General features: G+C 50.1%; 3 protein-coding genes across 3 annotated transcripts; 2 read left to right on the top strand and 1 right to left on the bottom strand.

Moving 5' to 3' along the window:
- The first annotated feature begins 527 nt into the window (after positions 1-527).
- Positions 528-4,989, top strand: CSUI_000387 (translation elongation and release factor). The gene has a single exon (XM_068060621.1). It carries the CDS (start codon positions 773-775, stop codon positions 4,076-4,078), a length of 3,306 nt encoding a protein of 1,101 aa, XP_067927415.1. The 5' UTR covers positions 528-772; the 3' UTR covers positions 4,079-4,989.
- A 1,253-nt stretch (positions 4,990-6,242) lies between these two features.
- On the bottom strand, positions 6,243-13,293 carry CSUI_000386 (ubiquitin interaction motif family protein). The gene is made up of 7 exons (XM_068060620.1): positions 12,170-13,293; positions 10,517-10,628; positions 9,925-9,993; positions 9,256-9,319; positions 8,488-8,569; positions 7,669-8,006; positions 6,243-6,909 (listed from the first exon to the last, which is right to left on the bottom strand). The coding sequence occupies exons 1-7, from the start codon at positions 12,340-12,342 to the stop codon at positions 6,488-6,490; spliced, it is 1,260 nt and encodes a 419-aa protein (XP_067927414.1). The 5' UTR covers positions 12,343-13,293; the 3' UTR covers positions 6,243-6,487.
- Positions 13,294-16,476: 3,183 nt separating this feature from the next.
- Positions 16,477-24,159, top strand: CSUI_000385 (alpha beta hydrolase family protein). Its single transcript, XM_068060619.1, has 8 exons — positions 16,477-18,585; positions 19,018-19,462; positions 19,697-19,836; positions 20,376-20,523; positions 21,245-21,344; positions 21,671-21,795; positions 22,172-22,405; positions 22,960-24,159. The coding sequence occupies exons 1-8, from the start codon at positions 18,503-18,505 to the stop codon at positions 23,038-23,040; spliced, it is 1,356 nt and encodes a 451-aa protein (XP_067927413.1). The 5' UTR covers positions 16,477-18,502; the 3' UTR covers positions 23,041-24,159.
- Positions 24,160-24,898: the final 739 nt, after the last annotated feature.

The following is a 24,898-nucleotide window of genomic DNA, read 5'->3' as shown; positions in this document are numbered from 1 at the left end:
TGCTCTGCCTGATCACGTGAGAAACCTTCACCCACGCACGCGACAGAATGGAACCCGTAGCCAAGCTAAGACACGGACAGAGCCAAGTATGGGTGAGGAGAGGACTTCAGATCAACGATTATTCGTAGCTGAAAGAACAGCACTTTTAGCCCTCCCTGGTCTCGTCTAGCTGGCTCCACTCCTGCTAGGAGTCTAGGTTCTCTTTCCGCGCCGTCAGCGCACGTCCCAGTGAACACCAGCAAACAGTCTCACGTCCTTGTCTATTCATCTTTCGAAACGAACGGGTCTATAGCCCGAGGCGTACCTGTGATCCTCTCCGTGTGCGACGTTTCTCGCACCCGTTGCTGTCGTTTCTACCGGTCTCACCGGAGACGATCGGGGGGACCGGGCGGCGGCAACTTCAGGGACATCTTGTCTCTGTTCCTGTCTCGTCCGCGTGTGTCTTCACTGCATGCGCGGCTGTAGAAGTCTCTTGGACACATATCGCTTCTCCGAAATGCTTCGCAACTCTGCGGCACCAAACATTTGGGCTTCGTAGCGTTTTTCTCAATTTGCTTCATGGGAAGCTGTGGTGTGTGCTTCTTTCCTTTTTTCTTGTGAGTCACTCCTCGGAAGCACTCACCCGCTGAACGGATCTCGAGACACGCCAGCACAGATGACAATGAAGAAGCACTCCTGTGTCGCGTGTACTGGCGTTCTTGTGCCTCCCTGAGGCCTGTCCGTCTCTCCACTTGCCCTTCTGCTCCCCCCGGGCCTGAGAGTCTCCCCACCAATGGAAACGTCAGGTTCAGCAGGGCCCCCAGCCCCAGCTCGGGGTTTGGTGCTCTTGGCACCGTCTCCGGGTAGGACTAAATCAAGCTGGGGTTTTCAGCTTCTTTCAAAGGCTCCGCTCTTGTATCCGTTGTGTTTGACTTTCCTTTTCAGTTCTTTCTTTGAGGCTGTCCTGACGGGGGCTTTTCTCCCGTACTTCCTTGTGGTCCGGGGCTACTCTGTTATGACGCAAATCGTAGACTGTGAACCAGCCGTCTCTCTCAGCGCTCTCTTTGCTCCGTCCTCCGTGATTTGCCGTGCTCCTTCTTGTTCTCATCAGTCCTTTTCTCTCTTTAAGAGGGGTTCCCTCAAACCTGCCACTGTTCGTTTAAGGGAGAGATGTGGGGAACCTGCAACTTCGTTTCCACTATTCCTCTCGCCAAGCAAGACCTATTTTCCGCAGTGTCCCGGTGAGGCGCTGACCCCTTCACAATCAGTACGGTCTTCGGGGCACTTTTTCACTCCTGTCCCGTCTCCCGTGACCAGCTTTTCTCCTCTCCGAGCGTCTTGCCGCGCGTCCTTTTCTCCATCTATTTTCCGTGTCGGGCTATCTCCTCGGAGGCTGCCCTCGTTGGCCTTCCTTTCTCCGAATTGTCTTTTTCGCTCCCTTGCTCTCCTGCCTTCTCCATGCTCTTCCCGCGTGGCCCCTCAACGCTTTCTCGATTCGACACCTGCCTTACATGCTGAGCGTCCGCTTGCATTTTCCTGCAGGCCATCTGCCTTCGTTGGTCCCTCGTCATTGTCGTCGTCGTTCTCTCCGGTTTTCTTTCCGTGCTCCTCTTTCGAATCTCAGCTAACATGGACGTGTTCTCCTTCTGTCTTCACTTCAAAATCTCAACATGACGACGGCAGTCCACCGTCTTCAAGAGCACTACTCTTCTCCCCGACCACACCTTCTTCTACATCTTCACCTCACTCATCTGTTTCTTTGTTCTCTACGTCCTCTCCGTCCTCCTCCTCTAGTTCTTCTTCTCAATCGCTTCAGAGCGTGCCTTTATCTCGGTACCGTAACATAGGTATCATGGCTCACATTGATGCCGGTAAAACGACGACAACAGAGAGAATTCTTTTCTATACGGGAGTCTCATCACGTCTAGGAGAAGTCCATGATGGTGCCGCCGTAATGGATTATATGGCACAAGAACGTGAACGAGGTATTACAATCACATCGGCCGCAACAACTTGTTATTGGAGGGGCATGCGTAGAAATCATGAGTCTCATCGTATCAACATAATAGATACCCCCGGACATGTCGATTTTACGGTCGAAGTCGAACGTTCGTTGAGAGTCCTAGATGGAGCTATAGGTGTATTCGATTCAGTGGCGGGAGTCGAGCCACAAAGTGAGACCGTATGGAGACAAGGAAATAAGTTCAATATACCAAGGCTTGCCTTCGTCAATAAGATGGACCGTATGGGCGCTGATTTCTGGAAGTGTGTGCGACAGATTCGTCGCCGGTTAGGCAGTAACGGGGTACCTGTACAGCTTCCTATAGGGAAAGAGTCAAGTTTTCGAGGTGTATTTGATCTTGTGAAAATGAAGGCAATATACTGGGACGATGCTACATTAGGTATGGAGATGGCAGAAACGGATGAAATTCCTGTAGAGATGAAAGAAGACGTTTTGAAGTATCGTACGTTCCTAGTAGAAAAAGCAGCTGAAGGCTCAGAAGTTCTAATCAATAAATATTTAGAGAATGGAGACCTCGAGGAGAAAGATATCGTCGAGGGCTTGAGAATACAGACGTTACAGAATCAGCTTGTACCCATATTCTGTGGAAGTGCCTTCAAAAACAAAGGTGTCCAAGCTGTACTCGATGGGGTTATAGACTATCTCCCTTCTCCACTAGATGTCATAAGGGTCTCCGGAAAGAAGAATATCCCTACTCTGCCATCACCAGATACCCACGATGCGGAAGGGAACACCGCAGCAGAGGATTCGCAAGTGGGTGATCCAACCAAAGCGCCTTTAGGAGGCCTTGTTTTCAAAATCACAACAGATGCCTTTGTAGGTGTCCAGAACTTCGTCCGGATCTATTCAGGTGTAGTGACACCTGGGCAGATGGTATATAATCCACGTACTAAGAAAGAAGAGCGCGTACAGCGTCTTGTCCTTATTCACGCAAATGCGCGTAAAGATGTCTCAAGTCTTCAAGCAGGAGACATTGGGGCTATTCTAGGCCCTAAGGAACTCCTGACAGGAGACACCTTGTGCTTCAAATCTCAGCCAGTTCCTGAACTTGAGCGTATTGATTTTCCTGACCCCGTTGTCAGTCTTGCTGTAGAAGCCAAACTAAGAACTGATAATGACAAGCTAACGGCGGGGTTAACGAAGCTAGCCAGGGAAGATCCATCGCTACGCATGTCTGTAGATCGAGAGACGAAACAGTTCATTCTAGGAGGGATGGGAGAACTTCATCTTGAAATCACTCTGGATCGTTTGAAACGAGAATTCGGGGTAGAAGCTTCAGCCGGAGCTCCTCAGGTTGCTTTTCGTGAGACAGTTCGAGGAGATGGAGAAGGGAGAGGGAAGTATATCAAACAATCTGGTGGAAGGGGACAATATGGTGATGTTTGCTTGAGGGTCGAGAAACGAGAAAGAGGAGAAGGCAACGAGTTTGTCAATGCTATAAGAGGAGCTGTCATTCCAAATGAATATATACCCGCTGTTGAGGCTGGTGTTATGGAACAGTTACAGGCTGGTGTTCTTGCAGGGTATCCACTAACGGATATACGTGTTACTGTTTATGACGGAACTTACCATCCTGTAGATAGCAGTGAATTAGCTTTCAAGATTGCTGCGTCTCTTGCTCTCAAGGAAGCAGCCAGGCGTGCAGGTCTCGTGCTCTTAGAGCCTGTTATGGCATTACAAGTTGTTACACCTCAAGAGTATGTAGGAGGAGTAGTAGGGGATCTTAGCTCTCGGAGAGGTATTGTCCAGAAAGTCTTAGGACAGCAGCAGCATGATTATGACGGGGGGGGAGAACACGACAGGAGAACAAGAGAAGAGGATGAGTTATTTTATGGTGCTGGAGGGGGTGGAGATCGTACTGATGAAATGGAAGGAGGTATAACAGAGATTGAAGCGTTCGTGCCTCTTGCAGAGATGTTTGGTTATACAACAGTACTTAGATCTCTTAGCCAGGGAAGGGCGACTTCAACCATGCAACTCGAGAAATATTCTGAAATGCCGAAACATATTGAAGAGTCGATCATTGAGAAACGGGCAGGTGTAGCTGGTGGCAGAGGAGGAGTCACTGCCGAATAACGCCGGACAGAACGGCTGTGCTCAAGAGAGGGCAGGGATGAGAGACCGATTGATTTTCGGCGTGCCAATAGAATCAGTAGTCAGCGACAAGGGTACAGAAGTGCAGGAGTATCTTTGGGTCCGCAGAAGAAGGAGACAAAATCAACTGGGGGAGACGACTGAAAAGGAACAAGTCTACGCCTCTCCGAAGAACCGAGTCGGACGGCCTTCTTTCAGAGTCGGACGACGTTCTCTTGTGAATGGTGAGTACGGGGGCTGAATATCTCCGGTTTCGAATGAGGGTACAGGAGAACTACTCGATGGTGGACGAAAGAAAGGAACAAACATCAATGGTTTTCTGTTCGTCCGACGAGGGGCCAATCGAGGGATTTCGACGATGTGGATCTGAGCATTTGCAATATGACTGGTATACTGCGGATTCAGGGAAGCAACTCAGGTTTTGAGGAGGGGGAATAACATGAACAATGGACAGTCGGGGGGAAGGTTCTGTGTGTCGTGTGCGGCTACTTCAGGGAAAATAGCGAACCAACTCTTGAGAGAGAGCGTCGAAGATTCCACCCGCGTGATCAACCCACTCAGGATGGAAGAGAGACGGGAGACATGCTAAGGTGCAGAATCGACATGAATAGAAGAAACCTCATGTTATGGAGTGCTTTTCAGTCGACCTGCTGGTTCAGTCATGTAAACCGGCTGCCCGGATGGAAAGCACGGGTAGTAACAATCCAAGCATATCTCGACTCGTTCAGTTGTTGTCAACGGTAGTGAATTTCGCCTGTTTCTAGCCCTCGGAGGGGCCCAATGAAGCTTATTGTTGTGTTCTTGCGTGCTGCACCATTGTCTTTTTGGATTCGAGATGATAAATGTTTTTCCGTGCAGGACCAGGGCTTCTGTGCACTGTGGGTATCTCCCAAAAGTAGATGCAGCCTGGGCGGCGGTGATACTTCCCGTTACTTACCCATCAGGCTCCAGACAGTGGGTAGTACAATTGCCTTTAGTGGGACCTTAGTATTGGGCGGGTCCTGTATAGAAGCATGGTGTGCTCAGCAGGACTCCCGCCGATGTCGGAATGCACACGAGGGATAGAGAGAGAGCCTCTTGCCAAAGAAGCCGGTCCCTAGTATCTGTCTGTCACAGATCGGCTCGCGGGCACATCATCTGCTGTTAGGAAACCACACACCTAGAAAGGAAGATAGCGAGCCGCACCGCCTCCGCAGATCCACGTGTCCTCAGATCACCGAGCCTCTCTAACACTATGGGTCCGACCGTTTCCTGCTAACTGTTCTCCATCAAGTCCCGTTGCTTCTGCGCGACTTGAGCCCGTAGCCCCAGATCCGTCGTTGGAGTAAATGTACTACTCGACAGAATCGACATCTGTCAAAAAATCGGTGTGCCTACGCCCCGCTCGTTTGCACAAGACGTCCTTTCAACCTCACGCCTGCAGTTCAAAATATCCATCACGCACACAGCTTACGTAGGAACCTCGTGGCCTTTGCACGGGGAACACCCGAACATGAAGAAACTGGTGGCTTCGTTCATTCGGAAGATCTCAGACCGGGTCTTTCTCTTCGGTTCCAGGTTCCAGATACGTTTTGCAACAAAAACCGAGTTCGTGCATACCGTCGTTGCTTTTTCTTACCGATTAACTTCACCCGGCCTTATGACAGGCGTGCAAGTTGCTAGAAAAGACACCCTCTAGCGATATCACTGCCTACTATCCGTCTACAAAACTACTTCAGGGTTCGATGTACTTGAATAACTTGGTCCGTGTGTTCTTTCGCATGAAGCTAGGCTACCTATCTCCTGAATGTATAGTGACGCTCGGGCAAGGGGATCGTCTGTTTGACGAGATGTCAAACAACTTAGGTTCTTATAGATCAAACCTCTCCATTTCGCCTATCCTACGGTCATTCTTGCTTCCTTCTGTCGCTGTCGTACCTTATTACTGCATGTATCTTCCGAAATGCTAAGAAACGACGCGACGGGAAAGGCCTGAAAGCCGTGTCCGGAACTCTGCGTGACCGAGTGAGTCTAGACGCAGAAAACACCACTGCATGTGCCGCACCTTGTCAGTGCGGAGGAAAAAGGCGGATGCTCCATAAACTCTCTTTCCCCTCTGAGGTGCTGAAGTCTTAGGGGCGTGATTGAACGTGCAAACCCCCTGACTCTCATGATTTCTCTTGATTGTCCTCTTTTTTTTATACCATCGTGACGTAGTACAGGTAACTCAAGACCTCACGGTTATGCAGGTCTTCAGAACAACGGAGAGCCGAACGTCCCTCAACCCAACGCCGTATGTATACATGAAACATACACCAGATACATACGTTTGTTTCCAGCAGTTCAACTTCTTTTCCTTCTTCACGCTAAACTCGACGCCCTCTTTGGAAAAAAAAAAAACAAAAACGAGAGTTAGTTTTTCTTCTCTCCGTCACCTTTCTTCTCTGTCTCGCCCGCTCCATCTCCATGGGCGTCCCTCAATGCTTGCTGAAGTCTTGGATCGCTAACATCTACCCCTGGCAGACCCTGTAGGATCTGAGTCAGCTCACTCCTGTCTCCTGTTTCCTCTTCGACAGGTCTGTTGGTTTGTGTGTTTGTATTTCCTTGTTCGCTACTATTATTGCTCGCCTCGTCTCCCCCGTCTCTCATCTCGACGTCTTCGCCTGCTGCAGCCCCGGGAGCATCTCCGGCCGCTTCAGTAGACACAGGAGCAGCCGCTGAGTCACCGCCGTAATCTTGAAGAGACAATAGAAGGGCTTGACGTAACTCATCGTCTATACCTTCCATCATTTCTATTTGAGCAACTGTAGGTACATTAGATGCTGGAGCTCCGCCTGCGGGACCAAAAAAAGTCCGACAAACGTCCAATCAAAGAATCATTCATCGCGAACAAAAGACGGAGAGCTATCCTCCTACTTCTCCAACAGAAGTATCTACCCACAGCAGCGTCTGCTTTGAATATCTTTTTGAGTTCATGGCCTTATCCTTTCACCCCTCACTACAAATCATACACAAAGAGTGTAGGAGTCTAGACAGCCTCAGGCATATGAAAAAGAGATCGTCCATATATAACTGCAGTTAAGGTCCTATGATTTGGCATGCCTGCATGCAATGAAAGTTACACTCTTATCCCGTATTCTCTCCGCAGGTTGTCACCAACCCTCCTTCAATCCCAGCCACACCGCCGAAGAGAAAGTGTACAAAAAGCTTTGAAGAGATGAGAAAAAGAAACTCGTTGCTTCACAGAGAAGAACTACGCAACAAGGTAGCCACCCCAGTAGAATCTGTACCACGTGAATTTCTTCACAGAAAAACAAGAGGTGGGATGTGAACGCCACTTGTTCTGTAGACTGCCTCTGTTCTTATGCCCGTCTGGTTTACCTCACCGACCACTTCGAGACGACAATACGTGTACACCCCATGCATCACTGTATCTATCTATCTATCTATCTGTCTGGATAGATAGATAGATAGATAGATATCATATTCTCCATTTTTCGTTGATGCATTCGAAACAGATGTAAGTTCACTTCAGGACGTACCGTCATATTCATACCCATTCAATTTTTTGTTTCCCTCTTCTTATTTCTTACCTGCAGGAGCTCCCCCACTTCCTGTTCCATCCGTTTGGCTAGCTGGAGCTCCTCCTGCTCCACTTCCGCCTTCCTCAGCTTGTCTTTGTTCTTGCATGCGTGCCGCGCGATTTTGTTCTTCTTGGAGAGAAAGCTGAAGCGCCATATACAACTCAGGATCTGCATTAGGATCAACACCAAACTCATTCATGGCTGCCGCGTCACCTCCCCCGGCTCCATCACCGACACCTGAGACACCTCGAGGGCCTGCGCCTGTCTCGGGATCACGTAAGAGAGAAGATCGAAGAACGAAGTCGCTTAGAAGTTGGCCGGATTCTGGAACGCATTCTAGAAGACAGCTGAAGAGGAAAGAAAGAAAGAAAGAAAGAAAGACGCGTGAGGCTGTAGGGATCATGGTCTTCGGATGAAAGTTTTGAGGGCATTGACCTGTACAAGAATGAAATCCTGTGGTACATACACGGAAAGAGATTGATTCCCCTCCCTACAGCTTTGTCTCGGTTATCCTTCTCCTCTTCTAGATGACGAACGGATCTGTCATACCCGGCATGTATGTATATATATATATATATACATGCTTCTACACAAAACAGGTATTAGAGTTTCCTTTTTTCTTCGCGTGTAGCCTAGGCTTTAACGGCCATATGAAGGCGCTGTATATACACTTCCCCGATATACACAGTAATGCCAGAAAGAGAGAAGAAACGGGCTATTTCGTGATGAGAAACAACCGAAGAATGTGCCTGGAGTTCCTTCCCCCCCCCTTCCCCATGTGTAAAGAAAGACACTACCACGAACCTGTCTCGTTCCCCTTCTTCATACCTGGAGCCGTTGCTATCGACAGCCTCATGAAGGACTTTCAGCTTAGGTGCATTCTTCTCCACCTCTCCGAAGCTGATGAGATCTAAGAGAAGTCACAACCGCAATCATTCATTCATTCATCCACTGCAGGAGAAACGCAAGTCCTCAAGTTTCTTTCTCTTTAGTCATTTGTTTCTCGACATATTCGTTGACATAGGAAAGAAAACAAGAGAGAAACCTACTACCTTGGAAAAGTCACGAGAAAAAAGCGAAAGACAAAGCGAGCACGTGTATATAGTCATCGCCCCTTCTGATCGCTGCGGAGTTGCGTCCAAAGAAGATGTCACATGCACGAAGGAGCCATAGTTACGCGCGGTATACGGTACTCCTCACCCCTTCGAAGAGACAAGAATCTGACGCACTCGAGTGCTTATAGCTATCTGTCATGGTGAAAATACAAGAGTCCAACAAGGGTAAGTAACAAGCAAGCACAGTAACGATACAACGGCTAACGGGTCATCCAAAGACCCACGCGGACCTTGGTTCGAGTTTACCTGTCTTTCTAACTATCCATGTATCTATCTCTGTGTGTCGCGTATGTCTTTCTCCTTCTTTATCTCTTTCTCTCTCTCAGCCTCGAGTCTCCTTCAAAGCTAGACATTCACCTGATTCTACGAGTATACATCTATAACACGGGGGCACCAAATCCTTGCATGTGGGCATTGACAAGACGAGCGCGAGCGGTGTATTCATAGGTCTCCTCAACACACTGCAAGAGGAAATGCTTACCAAGAGCGACATTGTTTTTCTTCAGTTGCTTTCCGAGGGTAAGAAGCTGCTTCTCTGGGCATTTCTGCAGTTTCACGTTCACACCGTAGAATAAAAGAAACACGCGTCTCAGATATACCAGGGACAGCTCGTTGTCTTTCATGAACAAGGTGCACGTACAGTGTCCCAGGTTTTCCAGTGAGAAAAGAAAGAAAAGGATATACAAGAGTCCACACGAGATCTTCCTGATGAATAGACGGCGAGCATAGGATAAGAAACGAAGCCCGGAAGATACATACTAACACATTGAGCTGGATGAAAAAAGGCTCTCTAGAAGCGCTCCGCCAACGTATTGAAGGGTGCGAATGTGCAATCAACGCGTTCGCAGGTGAGGAGGACTACAAAAAAACACGTGACCTGCTTTGTACCACCCCGGGGGAAGGGAATGCTGTATTTACACCGCAACATCGTACCGATCGGAAGATTTTGAGCTAACATCTCCCTATACACACTTATGTACAAACAGGGAAATACCTACGTGCATGGACGCATACAGTTGTACTGTATTTATACATACGCACGTGGATACCAGGTAGGACCGTTGTGAGCACACGGATACTGCGGAGAAATACCGCAATTAACAGGAAAGGCCACGCATGCAGATGGGCTCAGGTCCAGAGGAAAGTTTACCAAGGGGCTGCCGACAAAAGCGACAATTCTTTGTTTCTGATTCTTATTCATCCGATGTTTCAATGCCAGCTGCAGAGCCAAAAAAAGAAAGGAGAAAACAACATGCAAAATGTCGATGAAGTGAACTAGGATCCTGGTGGAGACGGAAGCAAGCGCGGGCTAGCTAGTTAGCTATCTACTGCGGATGAGAATCCCTTGTCTGTAGACGTGTCTTGCCAGATTGAGCCGTAGGAACATCTGGACATGCACCTCATCACAGGAAGTTGTGAAATCGTGTTCTCTACATATGTCTGCTTCTCAGGAAGAAATGTACCTCTTTTTTGTGGTGAAAATCAGTCTGTCTTCACTGCATCTGTCTTGAGCTCTTTCTAGGAAACAGACAAAGAAGCGGATTCTGGAAGCCCTACTTTCGCTTCCTTCCATTCTACACAAGAAGCCTTCCTTACCACTGCATGTCTTAGGAGTATGCTCGGAGGAGAGACTACGTATATGTAGCCGTTTATAGGAGTATACGTCTTTTATCATCAGAGAAAATATAAAACAAAGAAGATAGAAAAGAGAAAAGAACAAAAGAAGGAAACAGCCAACGTACCTGAGCGATTTGAATGCCCCTGACAAAGTCGGCATCTCCTCCACAGTTCAAGCCATGGAGAGCAGAGAGAACTGCGCCCATATCATTTGTAGGGGAAAGATGAACGGTGACTCTGAGGAACAAGGTGGAGAAGACGAACGTGCAAAGCGTAGACAGCCACGACTTCTGTTTGTATTCTTAGAACTCAAAGCAGCGGATCATTGCGAGTATAAAAAGGAGAGCCGCATAAGGCCTATACAAAAGAAGTGCAAGAAGAGCTGACTTGAGGAAGGAAGTAGAAGAAGTTTAAGAAGAAAAGACATAACGCTAAGTTCCTGGCATCTCTACAGAAGACGAAAGATATAAGCTACCGAAGCCTTTCCCGGTTGCATTCCTATCACACAGACGAAAAGAAAAAGACACATGTAGAATATTGTATGAGATGATGAAGGTTATACAAATGAAGGCCTTGAATGGAGGGCGTAGAAGGTATAACGTGAGACTGTATGTACGGATGCACGCGCCATCTAAGGCAAAGAATAGAGAGGTACTTGCAACCGGGAGAATCAGGCTGACAGAATTGAGAAGAGCGAGTGAGCAAAAAGACGAAGGTCCGGAAATAACTACACCAGACACGAAAGACTTGGTGAAGAAAAGAACGAAAGAAAGATAGAAAGGGAGTGAATACGGGAACGTATAGAAAGGGTAGAAAGCGAAGGAAGAAAGCAAGTCATGAACATGACAAAGCAACCGAGATGATGACGGAAGCTGGCAGTATATACGGCCTTCTGAAATCTGAAAGAATGAAGAGAAGAGCGTGACAGAAGAGAGGAGAGATCGCAACGCTTTGAAGGGAGTGATACATACGGCATCAAGATCCGGAAAAAAGAGACAAGAAATACGCAAGTCCTCTTTCTCCAGTTGCTAGTTTTTACAGATCGGAAACAAGACTTCGTGCGTGTATCTCAAGAAACAGAATCGAAGAGCTAGTCAAGACAAGAAACTCTCCATACACTATGTGCTTCTGTTTGGCATACAGATAGAAGACGCTTTTCACGGGGCACATATCGTACATACATACATGTACATAGATACGTACACGGGTAGAGAGGTCGCGCGTGTCGATGATACTGTCCATGATGATATATATATATATACATATAAGTGGAGAAGATGTACGTCACGACATTGACACGAAGACTTATGGAGACACAGAATGAGAAGAGCGCTGGTGCTCTTCGAACATGTCTAGGCGAGGAGGTATGTTGCTGGACCTTCTGTTATCCCGGGCTCGAGAGAGACATGATGAGCCGTAGAAGTCGCCCCAAGAGACTGACGCCTCCTCAGTGTCGAGAAAAGGAAAGAAGACGACAGTATGCATGCGTGATTGATACGTTTTCATACGTACGTATCAATTAACACACTCGGAGGAACAGAACAGTCGGCTGTGCAAGTGGATGGAAAGCGCACCCGTGCTGACTGTACATACACCGGTAGTGTAGGAATACAGACCAGAAAAAAAGTCGCCCGCTGAAAGCTAGCCAGGCTAAATCACATATCTTGACAGTGGGGATACTGTGTGAACGCCGAGCACAATAAAGATTGGTATCTCACAGGCGCGGAGATGGGCGAACTTCCCGGCTTACAGTTAGTCCGGAAGAAAAAAAAACATACCTCTCCCCTCCATACGTTAACACCCCGACAGCATTTTCATGGTGCATGTTAGTCTTCGCACCGGCAACGAGGCCGGCAGTTTCTGCTTGGGCAACTAGACGAGTTGGAGTGATATCCGCGTCACGCGCATAAGCGCTGTTGTCAAGGCAAAGCATTACCGCCTCAAGCACCATTCTGCCCAGAGAAAACAGATCGAGTAGATAGGATGTGGCGCGGAACGTAATGGATAGGAAAAAGATTAAGAAAGGGAAGAGGAGAAGTGAAATCTTGTACGGTGCCGTTAGGTGAAAAGGAGGACGAAGACAGCGAGAAAAGATAAGCAAAAAAAGCTTGTTAAGATCCGGGAGCAGACACGCTGGCTGAAGCGAACAAAGAAAAAGACGCCTGAAGGTCAAAACAAACGGTGAAGTGGAGAGCCCTGATTCGAGGCTGCTTTACCGAGAAAGAGAAGAGGCGAAGAAAATCTACTGGAAAGGCGTCTAGTTAAGGACAGGAAACAGAGCAGCACAGACAGAATGCAATCCCGGAAAGAAACTCCGTCTTCTTTTCTTGAAGGTTTTTGTCTGTGAGGCATGAACGTCGCAGGCCGAAGGAATACCGGACTTCGGCCCCTTGAAAACGACCGGCGTATGACTGTGACAGCCGCAGCTTTGTCTCTGTAGAAGCAGGGAGGCGAGAAAGACCGACAGGGGGCGCAGATGGCAGGTGGTGATCCGGGAGACAGACAGAAGCTTTACGTTTCCGCACCGATCTCCGAAACAGCCGGTATACATAAGGAAACTCAAACGAGGGAAGCCAGGGACCTGCAAGACCACGGCAGCTTATGATGAAACTTCGAGGGAACTGCATGCAATGGAAACACGGAAGAGGAGCTCGTTACACATGGAAAAGAAAGCAAGCAAGAAGCAAAGTAAGCTAGCAGCTCGCGAAGGAAGCACAAAGGAAGTGCCGCAGATTCTTCAACCAAACTACCTTGGAGCGAATGCAAGTGGACAGCGCCGATGTATACGTCCAGTCAAATGGACTGGCAACCAGTTGAAGAAGAAAGATCATACACGCAGACCCCTCCCCCTTTGCAAGCTTTGTACGACTCAATAACGACAGAGCAGTACCAAGTTAGCTGGAGAAGGAAGGTGTTACGCTTGTCCCGTTACACAAAAAACCATCAGTTTTTCACCACGGAGTTCTGCAACTTCGCGAACGCTGCGATGCGGACAACGAAGACAAGCTGGCGCCCGGCGTGTCGGTCATCCTCTTCGTTGTCTGCAAATCACTCTTGAAGATACGCGACACCGCAACTACAAAAGCTGAACACTACTCCACCTGAAAAGAAAGCCACTCTTCCCCTCCCCGCTTTTATCCTTCTCTTCTTAGAAGCGTGGCTTCACTGTTCTGACGGCGGCGACCTTAGTTCGTGTATTGTTCATTGCTCGCGCTCGTGGCTGTTCTCGCCGAGCTACGACCGCGTGGAGACCGCTAAAGCAGAGCTGTAACTGCAGGGCTGTATGACACCCACGATACACCAGTGGCTCCATCAGCACAAGGCGCCACTACCCACTGCCGGTCCACGCTGAGGACATGTAGTCGTAAACTACCTCTGCTCTCTAATGTAGCGTCCTCGCTTGCAGTTGGTTTCTCGCGAGGTTTGTAGATCAGCACGTAGGCACATCCGCGGGTGTGCGTGGTTCTCTCGCGTTCGGCCTGGGCTTTGCAGGCCAGCTCATTTCACTGTGCCCTTTCATGTCCTCGCACTTCTGACGTGGTCAGCATCGGATCCTGCTTGCCCGGCTCACCGACGCATAGGCTGTACCTGCTCACGATTTTTCGTTGACGTCGACACTTCCTTGTGAGAAGCAAGCCCGCGCACGGGGGAGACATGGGACACTCGCGGAAAGACACGGGATTACCCTTCTGCGCGCACGGGTGGTTCACCAACACACGTCGGCTTGCGAGTGCGCCAGAGTACCGGCAACGGCCCCAGCCACTTCGGTGCTGCTTTCCTATACCCTATTCTTCCTCAGGCAGTGACTGTCCCGGCGCTAGGAGAGAGGTCGCTTGAGCTACCTAACAATAGCGGACACGCTCATACACTTTTTCTCCTGCTACGGCTGCCACAAACACTCGGTTTGTCTGGCCGGCCATACGCGCGCTACTGTCCGGGAGGAGGTTACGCCGGGTGTTTTCTACTGATGAAGCAATGTCGAAATCCCGGGCGAACACCCGAGAATCTCTGTGACGAAGTCTTAGGAAACCCCTGCGCGTGCCTTCGCGTATAAACCAACCGACACCGCCACTGTAACTGGTGTGATCTGCACGAGGGCAGTATCCGTGGGTTTCGCAACCGGCCAGCTGAAGGGACAATGCAGGAACAATCACTATTTGTACTCGAAGACAGCCCGGTGGGAGAAACCGGGAGGCAGAAACCAGTGACGCCGACCGCTACGGTCGGCTGTAAACAACTGATTGTTAAAGTAGGCCGAGGGGTTGTGCAGCAGGGCCTTTTTTCTGCCCCTCAACAGAGGTAATAGTCGTGCACGCATGTGTGCTGCTGCCACCCATATTCCGGCGGGTGGGTTTCCGTGGACGTGGGGAGTCATGCAATCATCAAGCAGACGCTTGGTATGTGTTCGCTGCGACGCGAGAAAGTAAACCGTAAGCGACGTTGATTAGCAGGCAAGATTCTCCTGCAGTTAAGTCCTTTGCCCGTGAGCAACAAGTATCACCTGCTGCGTGAATGCATCTCGTGCGGTCCTGCGTGAGTTGGCCACGATGCGCCCTACATAAGCGCGGAAGTAGCCTGTTTTGTGTGCCGGGGACATTTCGTATGTACAGTTCCTACCGCTGCAGGCAGTCACGCTGTCGCAAACGTACTTTTCTATGACTCTCCGCAAACGCTTGAGAAAAGTGAGTGAGCGACGGTCACGCGTGGTGTTGCCTGTGACCCTCTATGAGAGGAGTGAGGCATCGTCCTCGACCAGGCTTTGAATAGGGGTGAATACCACCTTTCACTGAGAGAAACGCTTGACTAGCAGAAAGCTGCTGACTACGAGAGCAGCCACACTTGAGGGGTTCTGCAGCTTACAACAGGGATCTAAGTAATGGCTTGACCCGGCTGCACCTCATGCAACGCTAGAATTCGCTATCCGGCCTTCCCGTCCTTTTTGGCGACTGCTTGAATGCGCTGCAGTGTCTGCTCAGGAGTGAGAGCCATGTCTAAGCTGGGCCCCCGTACGGAGTCAAAAACACAGGAACCTCTAAATGTCGACTGGCCTATTCAGGGAAAGGTAAAAATGTCCCGACCGGCAACGTGTGGAGCTGATGCAGCGCGAAAGCTCTCAAAAGGTCATGTCCAAAAAAACTCGCAGGCAGGTGTTACGCCCGGCGGAGTGACCGTATTCCGTAGGCTCATACTCAGATGCTTCGTTTGAGCAGCAGCGCAACCAGCAGCCCAAAGTACTACGAGTGCCAGCATGAGCTCTGCGCTGTCCGAAGTGTCCGGAAACCAAAGTGTCCGGAAACCTTACGGTGGTGGACGCTGTTGTCGTGCGGAGCTGGATCCGCAGTCGTACTGACGCCGGCCAGTGTGTGGCAGAATAAGGACGGGAGAGACTGGGAACGTGCTATTCGGTTACGGTCCGTGTACGCCAGCCTGCCCCTACCAACAGCCAGGTGCAGCGGCATGAAAACTGTCGTCACGCTTTGGTCGTTGACGAGGACCAAAGGACAAGAGCAGCGAGCTTCAACCGTCCTCAGAACAGCTGTTTCTGATGGTGTGCGTAGTTGGGGGCGAACGAGCATATGAGTGTTCTACTTGACAGAAAGCACTATGCCGTGTCGCAGTCCCCGGGGCTGGCGAACTCACATCAAGTACGTTCTGGTACAGTAGAGGGGTAGGCACTCGCCTAGCGCTCTGGATCAAATCGAGGGCTACTACAGGTTACGTCTATAGGAGCGCACTACGCAGGAGCCGTACCTTTGTCAGTCACAGCGTTCTGCCGAGAGAAACGGTGCACTGTAGGGAATTACAAGGTACACTGCGCGCACACACAGTTCGGGCGTCTCAAATACGCCACTCGGTTTGTGATGTAGAAAAAAAACCTGAAGAGCTCATTGGTCAGGCACGTCGGTGCGAGGCTGGACAGAGACATCGCGTCACAGTGAGCGACGAAAAGGAGACTTGTTCCCGCCTGGACGCCAACCGCGGGGAGCTCGGGTTCCCAACGTTGGTGCCTTGGCAAGTAAGCTCCTGAACAAGCGACTAGACAGGCATTACGTGCCGCATGCGATGGACTTACCGGGTTGAAGAAGTTTTTTTATGTTTAATGGCTTTCCCTACTTTTCGTGCTTCCTTGCATTTTCGTCTCATATGGCTGTCTACCGTTCGCAATTCCGCATCCGTATGGTGCCGCTCGAGCTGTTCCGCAAGATCGTAGCTGGCGGACGAGTTCGCTCTCGGACGTTTGTTGTTTGTTCGCTGGTTCATCTTTTCTCAAGCTCGCTGCTTGTTCACACCTTTCTTCATTATGACCCCAAACGGGCTACGCACTGCTAGAGGGCAGTTTTTTGTTTGAAGCTGGATTTACGGGCCGACCTCTGCGGCAGAAAGCCGAAGTACTGATGCGTCCGCTGCTACCGCGCCCCAGCTCGCGCGTCCGGGAAGCTGGAGAGGCATTCAAAGCCAAAGTAGTACTTCTTGCTTCGCTTCTGGATTGATTGCATCTGACACGGAACTAACCTTATCGGTTTCTGAGTAGAGAGCTTCATGAATGCCTGCGACTCGCGGGCGTGGGCACCCCTTTTCAGTTCAAACGAGCGTGAAGTCTTTTGTTTGTTTCTTGCCCTCGACAAACTTCGTCCCCGCCCGGTCCGTAGTATATCGATTGTTTATGCGCGTACAGTCGCCAGGGCTGATCCTCGCCGTGCTCTACTCGGTGTTGCGTATTGTAATGACCGCTGATGGTGTTGGCTCACAGTACCTTGTACAGCGTGGTGTTATAGCTTGGCCTGTGACCTAAAGCTACCCGCTGTCCTTCGCCGTCTATCTGTTCCCCCGTATACCGAAACTATCCGGACGTATCCGATCCAGCGTTCCTTTTGCTTTCTCCCGCTGTCCACATCGCCGGAAAGCAGCAGGTGACTCGTGCGGTGCAGGGGTAGTAAGGAGATTCCTGTTTCTCGCGATGTTCTTTGGGCACTGCCAGTTCGTCGGCCTCGCACCCAGAGAGAGAGGCGATTGCCATGCTCGGTATGCTATCGGAATTTCGTTGATCTTTGCTGGAGACCACTCCGTCCCAGGTCTGCTTGGCTACTCGTGATTTTTTGGCTTCTTGTCCACTTCCGCCGTCACCGGAGTCCTGTCCAAGAATTTCTCATTTGTCTCTTCCGCTTAGCCTGCCTCCACTGGGGACTGGTCACTTTGTTCCTGCCTCTTACGAGCTGGGACAGGATTGCAATTTCTCTCGATGCGGGAGATTACAGCGAGCCTGTGCGCTACACGGGATCAAAAAACGAACCATAGAGTACACCCAGCCTCTCCGCTACGGCTGTGTCGAGCAGCAAGCCCGGTTGCGCGAGAAGCCGGCACTCGGGAGGAATGGAGAGACTCTTGCTACAAAGAGACAAGCGTGCTATGAGTAGGAGGGCATCAGTCCAGGTGTCTTTTTCTTGACCCCGTTCTCGTGCGACCGGAGCATAAGTTGTGGCTCGGCTGAGTCCCCGCAGACGTCTGCGCTGTTACCGTTAACCCCTGGCCGCCTCCAGATCACTCCGTGCTCCATCCGCCTACTCTTTCTTCGTTTCAGCACACACGCCCACTACCTTGTCGGGACGATTGTCCTGTACTTTATCACGTGTGCCCTGGGGTCAGAGTGTTGTTCATCGTTCTCTGTCGTGAGACAGTGTGTATCTGATTGCTCAAGAGAAGATCGCGGGGACAGCGTGCGTTTCCCGTACATGTAAGTGTCTCCACAGGCAAGCTTTGCTCTTCATCTTGACGAAGATTGCGAGACCTATTCTAGACTTTCAGAGATCATGCGTGATTTCGTCGGTCGTGTTCTTTCTGTGAGAAAAGTCCGAATACGGTAGTTTCCGTATATTGGGCTCTTCGGCGCGAAGCTCGCCTTCGCTGCTGTCCAGCAGCCCGTTGTCAACGAGTGGATTCTTTCTTCATCAGCATCAATCCTTACATTTCTTTTGAGTGCTCCACTGGAGGGCTAGAGGGTCACACGAAGCTACAGAAGGAGCTGCCGCCCCTTCTCGCGTGTGGACATCAAGACTGAAACGGTTGTCAGTCATTCGAGAATCATCTTTGTCCGGAGGCGAACGTTCTCAGAGATGGCTACTGATGCTGATACGGAGAAGGGGCTCGTCCCTAACAAGTGCGCGACCATGTGTCTCTTCGGCTGTTTGACTGTGATGTAAGTGAGCAACTCAGAAGGACCAGGGGGGCCACAGCTAGAGCCTGGAGAACTTGCAGCAAGTGTACTGGCACGTTGTGACGTTTTCTGTTTTCTCGTGACATTCTCAAATGTTAATGCTGGGTCTGACAGCCGAAGTTCTCCTGCGGTGACTGTACTTTCCCGGTTGTCGTGTCGACTGCAGGATCACATACTTAGCAACTCTGTGGTCCTTGCGATGTTTTTCCTGCGCTAGGGCAACTATGTGCTACTGTGGAGCGCTATGTTGTGTGTTCCTGTTCGTCGACTTCTCCTCAGTCCCTCACTTCATTGGAGCGGGGCAAGTGCTCTCGTCACTATTCGTGTAATCGCTTCTTTTTTTTTGCCTTACGTTCGTGCGTATAGGCATGCACACATGGGTTCCATTCCGAGATGTCTTTTTTATTGATGCAGAGGTTGTCGATCTTCAGTTGTCCGTCGATTGGCTTTCTATCCACCTCAGCCTGCCGGATATTCTATTAGTAGCGATAATCAGCTGTACATATTTGATGGGACTCCGGGTCAACAGCAGCCGACCTCTCGTTCTGCACCTCCTCCCGATGTCGTTAGTGCATCTGGGGTAGCATCAGCTCAGGGCGGAAGTGCAGCATCAGGAGATCTTCAGCGTGAGAGTATTCAACATCTATTAAGAAGGACAGGATTGCCCGAGAGGGTGGAGGTCTTGAAGATTCCATGTGGGAGAAAAGAGTCTTTAGCTGGATTGTTTCTCTATCACCCTCTGAATCCTCCTAGTATAGGAAGTCATAATAACACTAATACTACATCAGGAAGTACACCTGAAACACAATCAGGACAGCCTTCAACGGCGCATACACCTGAGACTCCCAGAGCAGAAGGGGAGGCGGGGGGTCGGAGTAGCAGTGTGAGATACGGAGGTGGTCGTAGTAGCTCCGGATCGAGAAGATCAGAAGATCTCTCAAGAGACGTAGGAAGACGAAAAAGTCTCTCTAAAGAAGAAGGCACAAGGAGGAGATCAAGTGGTGGGGGAGACTCCTCTCCTTCGGGTCATGGTACAAGAAGCAGTCCTGCTGAAGGCTTCTCAAGGAAAGGACAACAACATCGATCCTTTCAGCATCGAGGCCCTGGTTCAGCGGGGCCGGAGAATTCCGTGATGATTGAGAGCGCAAGAAGACTTCCTTGTATTATCTTCTCTCATGGGAATAGCACTGATATTGGTTATATGTTCGGGCTCTATTACAGGCTTGCTTATAGGTGAGTTCTGTGCGGGGGAGACGTGTGTATTACTGCTTGTGTGCTTCCGATTTGATGACGGAGCTAGTCCGCTGTGGCGTTTTCTCCTCTGTACTTCCAACTGCACTGTTTCTCTCTATTCGGACCCATGGACGCCTGACACGATGCTCGTCCTAGTCATGGAATATCATGTTGTCTTCTCATTGATTAGCGGGGGGGCGGTCGGTTTAGAACTCAACGGTTTCCCGGGCTGTACTCGCTAAGTAAAGTTTTGTTCCGCAGTGACTACTCTCAGCGCCCATGCAGAATGCAACGTCCTTAGACGATCGTGATATGCAGAGAGGAGATACAGGGGTGTGATCCATAGTTGTAATGGCCGTGTGCCACGTCGTTTCCGAAGGAGTATCCACAGGATGATCCTTCAGTACGGGGGTGTGCGTACTTACTCGCCTGCCTCAACCTTATGCTTTTCCTCTAGTGTCTGTGATGAGCTCGCCTTTTGTTAGGTATTTTCCACTTGTGTATGAACACCTCGATCGGTCCCCCTGCTGTGCTCACAGATGCCGTGTGAATGTCCTCGCGTACGACTACTCCGGCTATGGCTGCAGCGACGGGAATACAACAGAGAAAGCTCTATACAGGAACATCCGTGCTGTGTGGTCGTATGCCGTGAACAATCTGAAGATTCCTCCTCATCATCTCATTGTCGTAAGAATTATCAATATATGACATAAAGAGTTGTCTTGGTTTTTCGATTCTCTTGGCGAGTACCAAGTCCTGCTTGCTTTCCTGAAGTTCCCTGAACACGGCAAAAAATGGTATAGAGAACCTTACTCAGAAACTCCTTTACTTCCTTGTATGATGTTTGTTTACAAGATAGGAGAAGTTGCATCTCAAGGTGCGGCGCTATCCCTCTCTATCCTTTTTGGCTTCGTTTAGCCCTAATCGATCTCGTCGTATATATAGAAAGAGGGGGCCTATGTCATCTCTTATACCAGTTGCCAAGGCGTCCGTTTGTCTTTCTCTTGTCCTGCCTGGTATGCCTGAGTCCGCTTCCTGCGGGGGTGAGTTTATGGCTTTTTCCCAGCTGTGATGTGATGTAAGTTCCGAACACAGAGCCCTCTCAGAATGAATCGTTTTCTTCATAGAACTCAGTCGGTTGTGTATCGAGCAGTTTTGCAAAGTCTTGACTGAATGAGTAAAGGCTGTCGTACGGCTGGGTAAGTGGTATCGAGAACCATGAGGATGTGTTTCTTTTTCTACTGGAATTCGTTTCTCTTTACAGAAGTAGCCTTTCCTACATCATATAGAGGTAGTACGGACAAAGCACAGAATCGGAGATACCCTCAAATAGGTTTTGTTTTGGCGTACATACGGATATGGACTGAACTTCGCACCGTCTCCTGCTTTGTGTTGTATTGTCATGCAGTATGGCCACAGTGTAGGTTCCGCTCCGTGCTGTGACCTGGCAATGAGGGAGAAGACTTATCCTGTAGGAGGTGTTGTCCTTCATTCTTCTCTTGCTTCAGGTGAGCTGTTTCCCCGTTTCACATTCATACAAGGTCGTAAGAATGGAGTATATCTGTTTTCTTTGGCTATCAGACGGGAGAGAAGACAACCGAAGGTGTTATGCATGAAGTGCACATGCTTGAATGAGGAGTCTGAGTTCGTTCGTCTGGTAATCGGTTTCACATCTACACAGTGCTCGTTCACAGTGTTGGTCGTGTGTCAAAGAAATCCTTTTCGTCTGTCTCTTTTGCCTGTGTACGCGTCAAGCTTTGTTCCTTGTACTTCCTGTTCCTCTTTTCAAGCACGTATCTCTCGCTTATCAGTTGTCTATGCCTCGTCGCATCAGGGTTACGGTTATTCATTGAGGATATTAATAAGTCTCCCTGGTTCGACGCTTTTCCCAACGTGGACAAGCTGAAGAAAGTCAAGCAAACCCCTATTCTGATTATACATGGACAGCTAGATAGACAGGTAAGTCAGAAGAAGTTCTTCCCACTTCATGCAGCCGACTACACCCTCTCCTCGGGTATAGTCGGCTGCATGAAGTCGAAGACGTACCTTGCTTCGTGGTAGTCGCACTTCGACGTCGGCAGCTTTTGGAAAGTGGTCGGGGCTGCGTCTCAAGAGTAGTGACATTTTTACCCAGCTAGGACTTCTATTTGGTGACGGCAATTCCGCGTATGACGATGCACGCGGTGTGCCGTAAAAGCAAAATGCGCAGGGGACACTCAAGGCAACAATAGGACTGCCGAGGTGACAGTGCACACACGTATGTTCTTCGGTCAGTGAGATGCCATGAGTGCAGTAGGGGTTTTCTTTCTGTCTCCCTGGTTTTGTCCGTGAAAAGATTTCTTGGACGCACTCGCAGAGACTCGAAGCGGCTGCGCACTTTGCTGATGAACAGTGGTACAAGGAACAGCAGAAACAGCAGCTGAAAGCGGGATGTCGAAAACCAGGGAGTAGAAGGGTGAATGGGAGTCCATCAGCTCATTCAGTTGCGACCGAAGAGATGCAGGCGCAGAGAGTTCAAACGTGGTGGGTGGGAAATGCCGACCACAATGATGTCGAACAAAAATCGGGGGTAGGTGCGAGCTGTTTTGTCCAGCTAGAGGATATGTTTTGTTTAGCTAGAGGATATGCGTAGTCCTGAATACGGTCCGGAAATCTCTCGTGAGTCTCAGCCGTGATGTTGGTTGTGCAGGGGGAACTTGCTGACTTCTGTCGCGGGCGGCTGCACGGGAGCTGTATCGGGTAGCACAGTCAGCATCGCGAGCAGATTTGTGGGGTTGAGACATCTTTACTAGTGTCTCAGCAGGCAGCAGTCCGTGCCCACATCGTTGCCGCTGGTGCATCGTGAGAACTCTGTATCGCTTTTTGTATAGTATCCACATAGGGCGTTCTGTTGTTCCCGGAGATGACCGTGCTATGCTTCTTCGCAGCTTGATGTGGTGGTCTCCGTGGAGGCCGCCGTCTACTTCGGTAATTGATTGGGCAATGCTGCAGTGTACGCCACCTAGATTCGTGGACCCGCAGCCGCTCTCACGAGGATGTAGTTCCGAGAGCTGTCTGGCGAAAACTAAGGGAGGATTTGCAGCGAATCAGATAGTGTCCTGAGTTTCTGTGAATTTCTCTCAGGAGGCGTACTACAGGCGGATAAGCGATTTCGTGAGTTTCTGTACGCTCTGGGCGGCCGCTCACCACGATGGAGTCATGTAGGAAGTGCATGTCTCTTAGTTGCATACCAAAAGGGACACTCCTAACCGCTAGATCAGTCGCGCTACGGTCAAAGACTGCGGTTATGCGCCAGCCAAGGATATTTCGTCGGATTCTGTGTGTCGCTTCTTCCGGCGGCACGTCTGCGCGCACGCGCCGAGCCTGTGGACTGGGCTAGAGTCTTCACGAAGGAAAGTTTTGTAAGCCGCCCCTACAACAAGAGCCCTCAGGCCGGCCAGGAATCGGTACACGTCGCGATGAGCAGGCGGTCGCAGGCACGAGCTGACCACTGGCCAGATATGTTTTTTTTTCCTTGCTTACGAGGCTGATGGCCACGGGTCAAGCTCACATGGGAGCACTGTTCACACCGTTCTCTCCTTGTAGTCCCTGAACTGACACCGGGGCTCTATCGCTGGAAGGGGACTCTGATTTACCTCAAGAAAATGAGATGAGGGTCCGGGAGTTTTCTCTTTCTCGTGAGTTGTAGGTCTTGAAGCGGGTGCCGGTTCGCGGTGACCAACAGTAGGATCTACTTTGAAAGGTCTAACACGACTTCGCCAGAGTCATTTTGTTTTCTGGGGAGAGTGTCTTCAAATTGAGATTCCAGAGGTATTTGCCGATTCCCGTGAACCAGCGCGGTGGCGTGTTGTGATTGTTTTACCCGGACTGCAGTGATTATGTGCAGTCTGTCCTAGAGGTGAAGAAGAATAGCAAGCCTTTTCCGGCGGAACGCCAGTCAAGGAGAGGACTCATTGGTCGAGACGGTTCCAGTTGTGTCTTTCTTGGGAAGCGACCATAGGGGTCTACTCCAGTGTTTTGTCCTGGCCCTGGATACTACTTTCACGAGTGAAGTAGAGACGCTCCGGTAACAATAGGAAGCATTCGTTTTGTTGCGGTGGGACCGCAGCTTACGGCTAAGTTTGTTGCACGGCTCACACGCCTAACTGCACAGAAGGTAACCCCCGGAGGCCGTGTGCAGCGTGACGGACAACGAACTCGATTTTGGCCACACACGTACTGATTCGAGAGGCCACTGACAAAAAGGCCTCTCTTTACCCAGCACCGACCGTGTTACTTAAACTCCGCTCATCTGGTAAGCCTGAGTGCGGCGCCAAAAATGCATATCTGTACGGTACGCGCCCAGCTGCGCAGCTCGTTCAGCGAAACGTGGGTGGCAGAACGTGTTAGTCTGCCGAACAGGTCGTCGAACTCCCTATCCGATAGCGGTGGTTTCATGCTGGAAACGGCTGCATGCTGCGTCCGAGAGCAGGCCAGAGTCACCCCAAACTTACCCTTGCAATACTCGGTGCAGCTCGTCCTTCGACTAGGATAGGGGTTGAATGGAGTATCGGTGCGAGGAAAGCAGCAGGTCTGGGCTTACTATTCTCTCGTCCCTGTCGGTATCGAGCGTTGTGAAAAATTTTGTAATGCGCCCGTCCCTAATCCCGATGAGTTTCTCCGTGGATACTCCCAGGTTGCTAAGCAGGATGACTAGCACTTTGAAGTGCTCAAAGTTCAAATATCCGCTACGTGGAAAGCATATGGCTTCGAACTTCGGTATATGTTGCGTTTCAGTTTACCTGCGGTTCTCGTCCAAAGTGCTGAACCAGTCCTCTAGGAAGCGAATAGAGTCTACGTCTGCGCCCTGAGACGGTGCTGTCAACACGGAATTTCGGAGCACACTAGCGACATCCGTACTGGATGAAGTCTCAGGCATCGGATAACTTCTGTGCAGTCTTTCCTCGAGATGACGCCAGGAATCTCTGCACCCGGAGGCGGTGTGGCATATACTGGCAGTGGTGAGCCTCTCCACTCACCAGCATTCGGGTATTTTTCTGGTGACGTTGCCAGGGCACGAAAA

This window comes from Cystoisospora suis (assembly GCF_002600585.1).
Source record: "Cystoisospora suis strain Wien I chromosome Unknown contig_165, whole genome shotgun sequence".
Classification (NCBI taxonomy): Eukaryota; Apicomplexa; class Conoidasida; order Eucoccidiorida; family Sarcocystidae; genus Cystoisospora; species Cystoisospora suis.
This window is presented reverse-complemented; position numbering and strand designations above follow the sequence as displayed.

Coding starts and splice junctions, on each gene's coding strand:
- CSUI_000385 (XM_068060619.1), top strand. CDS start 18,503: ATGGCTACTGATGCTGATACGGAGAAGGGGCTCGTCCCTAACAAGTGC. Junction 19,463..19,696: donor AGACTCCCAGAGCAGAAGGG/GAGGCGGGGGGT, acceptor CGATCCTTTCAG/CATCGAGGCCCTGGTTCAGC. Junction 20,524..21,244: donor CTCCTCATCATCTCATTGTC/GTAAGAATTATC, acceptor ATTGTCATGCAG/TATGGCCACAGTGTAGGTTC.
- CSUI_000387 (XM_068060621.1), top strand. CDS start 773: ATGGAAACGTCAGGTTCAGCAGGGCCCCCAGCCCCAGCTCGGGGTTTG.
- CSUI_000386 (XM_068060620.1), bottom strand. CDS start 12,342: ATGGTGCTTGAGGCGGTAATGCTTTGCCTTGACAACAGCGCTTATGCG. Junction 9,994..10,516: donor GGGGCATTCAAATCGCTCAG/GTACGTTGGCTG, acceptor TTGGCTCTGCAG/CTGGCATTGAAACATCGGAT. Junction 9,320..9,924: donor CTTTTGTCGGCAGCCCCTTG/GTAAACTTTCCT, acceptor GTGAAACTGCAG/AAATGCCCAGAGAAGCAGCT.